General features: G+C 41.8%; 1 protein-coding gene across 1 annotated transcript in view; it reads right to left on the bottom strand.

The window, feature by feature from the left end:
* Positions 1-7,304: 7,304 nt before the first annotated feature.
* Positions 7,305-9,361, bottom strand: part of SORCS3 (sortilin related VPS10 domain containing receptor 3) — a 180,275-nt gene continuing 178,218 nt past the window's right edge. The window contains exons 26-27 of the mRNA XM_059852291.1: positions 8,011-8,171; positions 7,305-7,426 (exon numbers count right to left, since the gene is read on the bottom strand). Of these exons, the coding sequence (XP_059708274.1) occupies positions 7,362-7,426; positions 8,011-8,171 (226 nt within the window). The 3' untranslated portion in view covers positions 7,305-7,361. The remainder of the gene's footprint in view (positions 7,427-8,010; positions 8,172-9,361) is intronic.

Raw genomic sequence — 9,361 nt, 5'->3', positions numbered from 1 at the left:
GGGAAGAGAAGCCTTTCTGTGTGGCATGTTGTTGGTCTCAGTCTTTCTCCATCCTTGTGGACTCTCATGAGACCCAGAACCACTCTGGGATGAGGAGTATGTACATGTTGGGGCACTGTAAGTGCACCCAAATATTTCCAGATACAGCAGCAGCAGATGCTCCCCAGGCTGACTTTGACTTATCTAGCTTGTCAGATTATCTCGCATTTATTTTCACCACCCCTTGAACTCATTAAAATTTCTCTACTGTCCCTGGTTTTTCTGAGGATCTCTTCAGGGAATGCTCATTTCAAAAAGACAAGGAAAGGTAGCTACACCCCTTGTCCTAGCCCAGAGAATTGCCTTAGTCAGTTCTTGATGGCCCATTCACACAACTCCCTGTAGGGCTTATCTTTGTCTCCCCTCCCAGCCAAGGATTTTAACTCATTGCTTCACCCAGCATACGGACAAATTAATATCCATGAAGGAGGACTGTGTCCCATGTACTGAGAAATATTGCAGTGTTTTGTCATCCATCTTCCTTCCCTTTCCCTACTGACCTCTTCAGGTTCATTTTCCTTACAACCCGCATCAGGATCTTCTTCTTTTTCACAGCAACCACCCAACCCATTGAATAAAATCACATGCAACCCTAACCTGAGCTTTGAAATTGGCCAACAAATTCTTCTTGAGCCCTCACTCACCCAACACTGCTTTGTCAGGATCCTCAGTGCTCAACACTGGGACTTCAGTAGGGAATCACTTGCTTAAAATTTGAATTTCAATGCTGAGCATCAGGATGTGGAAGCAGAGATGACTCCATCTTATATGGCCCGAATGTGCTACATCTTCTATTGATTCAGTTGATCCAGGCTGAGATTTTAGAAACTTCCTGTGCTGAAGTCATTAAATGATTAACCAACCATGTGCCTCTCACTGTGCCTTCTGGTCAGCCACGGGATCCCAGCCAGCCTGGTCTACCTCTCTTCTTCCTCACTCTGCTTCACATCTGGCTTCCAGTTTTTCTCTCCTTTTTGCCTTTCAGGTTCATGGAGCCAACACAAGATTTTAAAAACATACATCATCATAACATTTCTGTTTAATTTAATAAACATGCTACTCCTTCCTTCCAACTACATCCCTGTATGGGATTTTTTATTAGTAGTAGTATTACAATCTCCCCTAAATATTGGTCTGAAAACTGCTTGACATTCACAATAAGGCATTAAAAAGGATTTATTCCGTCCTTGAAGTTTGCATGTAACTCCTCTTAATGTGAGAGCTCAAACTGATGTAAATCAAGACTAAATTCACTGATATCAGGGGGCCTGAACAGGTAGGACCACCATAAAGCAATTTTAAAACAAATCTTTTTATATTTATCAAGGGTAAAATCCCAACACCAACAGCACAATTGCCTTCAGTCCTACCTCTACCTGCACAACTACATTTAAAATACAGTCAATTGACCTACTACTAATAATTTTTTTGGCATTCAGGAACAAATTACTTTTTGTTTTGCAAGGACAAATTTTTCTTTTCTGCTCTCTCACAGACATGTATGAAACAGTTCCTAGTGAGCAATTGTTCTTTCCTCCATGACCCAAAATAAACTCATCTCTATGGTCTCATATAGAAACATCAGCAAATTTGTTTAATTAATGTTTCAGGGTCAAGGGAAAAATGTAGAGATAAATATGTTTAAAGGTTTTGAAAGCTTCATGGCAGCAGTCCAATACTGCTTCCCTTGCCTTTATTTGCTGGCTTTGGCAAAAAAAAAAGCAGGCCATAAAGCTTAGAAAAGTGATCTGCCTCTGGGTCTGGGGCTCCTGTCACCTGCCATTTCCCTGATGTAGCACCATGATATACAACAGCAGACCAGCACTCAAGTGATGTATTACAATAATATGTCAGTAATGCAATGGGGCTTTGATAGTCCTTAATAATCAGAGTACTCCACTGGGGAGAGGGCCAAGGGAAAGGGAAGACCCAGGCAAAGGAGGCAAAGTCAGCTAAGCAGAGCCTCAGTCTATTGAAGTGTGTGAAAGTGAAACAAGACTTTGAGGAGCTGACTCCAGGAGCAACTATGATGCATTTTCCTGAGGAGCACCAGGTCCCTGATAGAGGGGTATTTGGCACAACCATGACAATTTCATAATGTAGTAAACAATGCTTACACTGCCCTTAATAAAGGGAACAAGAGGTCCATCCACCACAGAAAAAAACAGCTGGATTCAGGCAAAGATTGAGCTACTGCTCATGTTTCTGGGTGATGAAGTTTAAGTGCCTGCACTTGACTCCACAGCTGCACTCAACTGGGTTTCTGAACAGTTGAGCACTGGGTCTCAGTGGTGGCTTGTTAAGCCATGGCAATTTCATCCTTTGTGCTTGTCTGTCCATAACTTGTAGTTCAGAATCCCATGAACACAAGTGTTACACAATCATTGCTGTAAAGAGGGGCAGACACAAATATTCAAAAGCTGAGAGGTCTTCTGCAATGCTGAAAGCATCTCATGCATCACACAGGGATGGCCAACCCAGCCCTTCACTGCCTTTCTCAGCTTTCTGACACAGAGGAAAAACAGAAACAACTGCAGTTTATGGACCTCAGACCTAAAGGAAAGGAGGGAGAATGGGGCATGCATGCATGTGCATGGGTGGAGATGGCTGATACATATCCAGAGACTTATTTCCATGCTCTTTTCTGTTTTTCAACAGTCTCTTGTGCCAAGGAGTGAATAAACTTTTCTTCTTTTCTTTTTTTTTTCCCCAAATTGGCAATTTACAGTCTCTTACAAGCTAAAATCAGACAGGTGAGAGCATGGGATTTATGGGGTTGTGCTTGTACAAGCAGAGTGTTCTCCCCTCCTATTCACCTCCAAGGCTCCAAAGAGAATCAGCCTGTAGAATGGAAAGGTAAGAAGATAATTATTTTTGCAGAGGAGCACTAAGAAGGAAGGAGAGGTAGTTGTTTTCTCTTTATCTTAAAAGTCTTGCCTTAGAACATTTCTCTGCTGACACTCCATGTGCATGCATGACCCTGAACAACAGAGTTGGAGGGATAGATATGGCAAGGGAAATTCAGAACAGAAAGGAAATCTAAAAAGAACAAGGATTGAAAAAGCAGCCAGGGGTAACTCTGATGTACAAAAATACATTTATTTTCAACAATTTCAAAACCACTGCCTTTTTTTACAGTAGAAATATTCAAATGGAACAATAAAACCAAGAACAGTATATATATATGTATATATATGACTCATGCAGTTGTATTACTGTGTTCAATACAGGTATTGCAATTGTCTGTCTCATTTAATCCTTTGAAACCACGGTGGTGGTTTGGGTTTAATGCACTGTCCAACATCATCAGAAAGAATGTGAGGATTCTGGTTCGGTTCATTAGACCTGGAATATGTGTGGGAGCTGATTGAAGAGAAAGGGAGGAGAACAGGACATCAGGACATCTTTGTACATCTGTGAAACCAAAGTTTAGTCCAGAAGAAAACGCACGCTTCCTACACATGCTCTCATTGATGGCAACTGTGTCTGAAATACTCTGAAAACTCTGTAGCCCCCTGTCACTCTGGTCTCACCTCTGATCCTTCCAGGTTTAGGGTTAGGGTTCTTGAGTACTGGTTAAAATAAACAAAGGTTCATTTTATATCAGACTGTCAGCCACACAGAACCAGAAGCTGCATCTAGTCTCCAGACCTCATGCATTATTCCTAAATTACAGCTAATCCATCATGGGGGAAAGGCTGGCAGTGATAGAGGGCACTGACCCAGTCTCTTGCTCTCTGCCTCTCTCTCTTTCATTTCCTCTTTTTACATAATTACAGTGTGGGAGCTATTTATGTTCCATTGATACCATTGCCTATTTCCCTCATTATTCAGGTAAATAATAATCTACAGCTCCAAGGATTTCCACTACATTTCCCTCAGGGGTAAAACTTGCAGGGGAAAAAACCCTAATGACTCCCCCAAGTTGTTTTTCCCCAGCAAGACAAATAAAAGTGGCCAATACTCCAGCCTGTGCTAACACTGCAGCTCAGTACTTTCAAAATGGTGAAGAGGGCTAGCTGCCCAGTCCAAACCTTACAGAGGTCCCATGGACAGACAGGAATGCAGAAATCTCCCTTCCTGGATTCTAAAGGAGCAGATTTCAGTCATGAACCCAAGCTTTCTCCAGCTGCCATCAGCCATGACCGTGCCCTGAAGAAGCAGGAATGAATGGTAAATGTGGTGCCATGCATCCCTTGGGGATGTGCCTGGAGCCCACACCCTGCTCCTGACAGCGTGTGACAAACTGCACTGAGAGGCAGTGACAGCCACCAAGTGTTATGGAAGAGGAAATTTTAGCAAACATAAGAATCAGTCAGGCTTTTCCGGCATGCAGTTTTGGCTTCATGGACTTTTCTTGTTTGCTTTGTAGGATACTTTAGGATCATTTTGGATGGAAAATTCCTTTCTAGACAGATGTTTCTCCAAAACTGTCATTCAGAAATTTCTCAGTCTTCACTGAGATTAAATTTCTTTTTGAGAAGTGAATTTTTTTCCATTTTTTCAACAGCTTATCCCCAATTTTTCCTTCTTTCTTTCTCCATTTGAGACATTTAACAGCAATTTTTAAAAGTGTAAAGGAATAACATGTAAAAAAAAAGTGAAAAGAAATTAAGAAAAGAATTGTGAAAACTGTAATCCTCTACCTTTCTTGTTAAAATGACATGAGATGAAGCCCATGATAAACCTATAAAATTCCAAACAACAATGAAAATCATCACTTTGCCTCATGGTTTATAGAGGAAAAGTTAATACAAAAAATACTGAGTATTTTACATTCAGCTCTCTGCAGCAGCTCACCACAGCAGTACCTCAAATCCTAATGATCAGCAAAGACTGAGATCAGCCCACACTTTAGCTCAAAGCCCATGGGACCATTCTTTATGTACATCCCTCCCACCTCTACCTAAACGGGAAGCTATGGCCTTGTGCTAACAGTCTTATCACCAGACTGGGCCATTACTGTAAACTACTGTGGAGTTTCAGCAGAACAGAGACAGTAATGCAACAGTTTCTGCATTTGTGATGGATGGAAACCAAGGTTAAACAGAATAACACAGCCATCACTCTTCACCTTGTATTAGAAACCAGAGCAGGAAAGTGAGGGGGAAAACAGAAGAGAAATATTTTTAAATCAACAGAAAAAAAAAAATCCACAAATCTGACTGAAAAGAACTGAGAATATTTAGTTTTAGTACTTCTCAGGAAACAGTCTTTCCTTATTTTTTAGGTTTACAGTTTTAATCTTGAAACACTTCCTGAGTTTTACAAAATTTTGTTTAACCACTTTTCTCTCCACCTGCAGAGCCACCAGGATTTTAACCTTTGAAAGACATTCCAGCCCACTAACAGAGTGAACACATGTGGCTGAGGCTGTTTTTTTAGCCCACTGGCCTGTTGCAATGCAGAGAGATAGCAGGTAACACCCAAATTCCAGCCATCTCCTCATTTCAGCCCAAGTATATTCAAGGATCTGTACCCAGATCCTAAGAAATGATAACAAACATTGTCATCTGCTGTCATTTCTGCCTCCTGTTAGCACACAAAGACTAAAACATCTTCCCAGGCATGCCCCCAGTCTTCCTCTCCCTCCTGCTGGGTCCTACAAGTCAATACTCTGCAGAATAAGGTTCATTTTTGACATCATCCACTCAAGAAAAATGGATAAAAGTAACTCACCACTAAGTCAACCTCTTGCCCCAAAACTCCACCTCTTCATAGGGGTATCCTCAGTTCAGTGTAGTAAAAAATTTCTGAAGAGCTTTTTCAATACCTTTTCGTCATTACCCTCCCTGTTCTGATCAGAAAACCCAACCCACCATGCAGAAATCCCCACTCTGAGCTGGAAGCTGCCATTCTGCAGCACTCACAAGAAAGAACCTTTCACAGCTCATTCGTGCAGGTCTGACCCTCCACTGCCCTCTCCAAAGAGCAGTCCCTAATCGCATGCATCACGTTCAGCCAAAATTTACTACTCTTACACATCCTAAATAGCACTTCACTTCATCAGCTGAACTGCAAAAAGCATGACTTCCCCCTGGGAATAAAGCTACTGCAACATGCCCCACTGCTGAGCTGAGGTTGTGTTGGCTATGGCAAGGCCACTGATATTTACCTACACAGAGATGGTGATAACATTTCAGGATTCTTTTCCTCATTTTCACTAACAGATGCCACTAAGATCATTCTCAGAAGTGGGCAACAGTGACAAGGATGAACAGATGATAAGCATCATTAAAATATTTATGACAGGCTCATAGTCTGGCTGCTAATATCTTTTTCTGCTCCATCACAGGAAATGACACCATATATATATACATATATGTAAAAAAAGGCTTGCAGTTATATATAGAGAAAAAAACTACTCTCTTTATAGAGAGCAGTGTCAGATTGAAATATGACAGACAACTGGAACACACTTGGAACCAAAGTGCGACTCAAGTGCTCACCAGGGTCCCTGTTTGGCTGGCGTGTACATGGTGAGTGTGTGTGTGTGTGCACGTGGGCGTGCATGTGTGTGTGTGGTTCAGGTTTTCTTTTAAACATATCTTCTTTTACTAAACATTAAATTATTTCCCAAGAAATAAAAAGCTATGTACATTGTAATTATCTACAGTAGGCCTTCGGCATCCTCGCTATTCACATGCACAGGGTTCGGGCTGCATTCATAAACCCAGGCTCGCTCCTCCACTGCTTGTGGTGCTGTCCCCTCCAGCCAGTCTGTGGTCCAAGGAACACTGACGTGTGGGCTTGCTCTGATTTTGTCTTTTCCTTTCTCAGCAGTCAGCAGTGCCAGAGGGTGACTGAAATTAAAAGCAATTAAAAGAGGCAAGATCCTGCAAAAAGCTGAGACATGCATGTCACTGGAAAGCGAGGGATGTTGGCATGTTGCAGAGCCTGGTGCAACAACCCAGTCTGAACCCTCTGGCAGGATGAAGCAGCTGATTCATGACTTATTCTGAAAAGGGCTGAAAAGGGACAATTTACTTACAACATGTTGCCTAAGGTACGACACCTATCTGTTGGATTTGAATACTTGATTCCCATTCTGTATGCAACAGGAAGCTGGCATTCAAATCTCATTGCACACTTGACTCATTCTTTGCTTTTTATTTCTAATCTGATGTGTATTCCCTAAATATGAAGAACTTCTGCTATTTATGAATGCAGCCCTGGTAAACACAAAAAGCCCACCCCATTCCCTCCCAAATGATAATAATGACATATAACTCTTTTTTTTTTCATAATAATAATAATAATTATAACAATAATAATTACAAATAAAAATTCAGAAATGCTGTAGACCAAGTGGATTCTCAGTATTAAACACTAGTGCAGTTGGGGATTTCCTTTGTGCTTTCACTGTTGGCAATTGTTGAGATGCTTCCTGTGGAGGAGAAAATGGAGAAGAGAATCAGTGCAGTGGCTTCAACAGTTTGGTCTGTATTGCTTCTCACTCTTTAGGATGTGGTAGTGTAAGTGTAAAGACTGAAAAGATGCTTAAACACAGCACATTCTTTCATGTATTTGCAATAAGCAGGGAGCATGCAGAAAACAATTACTACAGCTCAGCTGACCAGCAGTAAACTCATTAAGCTATTAGGGACATATTTGCTTGTAATCACAGCACACCAACAGTGTGAGCCTGGCTCAGCTGATTCTTCTGAGGGTGCAGGGAATTTGGCACTCCTCTACAAGAGAAGCAGGGTCATGAGCGGGAATAGGTGTGAGCCACAGCCATTACTAACTTCTTTATACCTGCTCCTGGAGACAGGTTCCTACCCTGGGAAAAGCTGAAAAGCTGTGAGGGAAACTCCATTATCCTGTTGCTGAGAGAGATTTACTCCCTACCCCAGTGCCTCAGGACTCTACTTTTACCCAGGGTCACAGTTACTGCCTCTCCTAATATTCAAAAGATCAAAATCTTCACCCAGACTGTGAAACAAAACTCAGCTGAGAGCTGTCTCTCACCCATCACTCGTGTGTCCAGCTCTTTGTCCATCAGCTCCTCAGGGTCTGTGAACTCACTCAGGGTGATTTTGGGGGCATTTTCACTTTGGCTGACAGAGCCAATCATTTCCTGCTCCTTGTCATGCTGAACTTGGGCATAGATGTTAATCCAAGGGATTTTCCTGCACAGGAAAGGAAAATGAGAGGTCATGGTTTGTAACACAGGGATCCTCAGCATGTTATTTATTAATGGGACAAACTAATCTGAGACCAATCCCAGAAATGCAGCACCAGCAGTGACACAAAGTATGAGCTCTCAGAAAGGTGAAAGTACCACATAGATGTTCATCTCTGAAAGTGCCCTTAGCATCCACTAATTCCAACAGCAGCCAAAGGTACTCCAAATCTCAGGCCACTGTCTTCGTATCGTGTGCACAAAGTCTCCCTCAGCTGCAAACTTCAATGTTCTGCCCTTTTAAATTGGGCACACAGTGGACACAGCACTCAGCTCAGACAGCAGCAATTAACTAAGTACAATCAGCTGCAATTGTCAACTCTCTCAGTATTTATTATATGATCAGCGTTGCATTGGAACCAAAAGTAAAAATCAATTTGGCACTAGTATCAACTGAGCAAAAAAATAGCTGTGCTTGTTGCTGCTGACAGGCCCACACTGATTCAGAAGAAATTGCCACATCTGAAAGAGTTATAAAGAATTGCTCCTGCCTCAGAGTCAGGAAGGATTTGGACCTCATAACACCCATCCAAAGTCTATTTGTTACCATTCCATTGCAAAAACCAGTTTGCCATGCTATGGATCATGCAAGTTTACAGGGACTTATTTTTCCTTGCTGCTCAGGAGGCCAAGGAAGTGAAGGGATTATTTTTTCCTCCTTCTCCCAGGCAAAGTTACCTTGGCCTGCTAGAATGATATCCTTGAGAGTCAGTCAGGTAGACAGAATATACAGGCCTAGACAGACAGGTAGTAATCCCAGGAGGAATGCAAGTTTAAATGAGAGACCTGAAAAGGAATGTGCTAAGCATCATGGAGGTTGCCAGGATTATCTTCACTGCCTGTTGGAAGTTGACTGTTTTTCCTAATGCTCTTAGAAAGTCCTCATGCCATGCAGTTCACACTGCTCCAAAAAGGAAAATTTGGAGAGTATTTTGAGTTCCTTAAAGCACACAGGAGTGAGAGAGAAAGAATATGTGTTCAAAAGAAGTAATATAAAGTTCCATATTTTATATGATTAGCTTGATGCTGATCTATCTGCTGTTGGATATGTCAGAGACTGAAAACAGTGGAAATTGCCTCACCTCTCATGAATTCAATAGATCTATGCTGATTTTACTCCAGTGAAGTTCTGGCCTC

The sequence above is a fragment of the Haemorhous mexicanus genome, chromosome 7, assembly GCF_027477595.1.
Source record: "Haemorhous mexicanus isolate bHaeMex1 chromosome 7, bHaeMex1.pri, whole genome shotgun sequence".
NCBI lineage: Eukaryota > Metazoa > Chordata > Aves > Passeriformes > Fringillidae > Haemorhous > Haemorhous mexicanus.
Note: the sequence above shows the minus strand (reverse complement) of the source record. Positions and strands in the feature narration are given on the sequence as shown.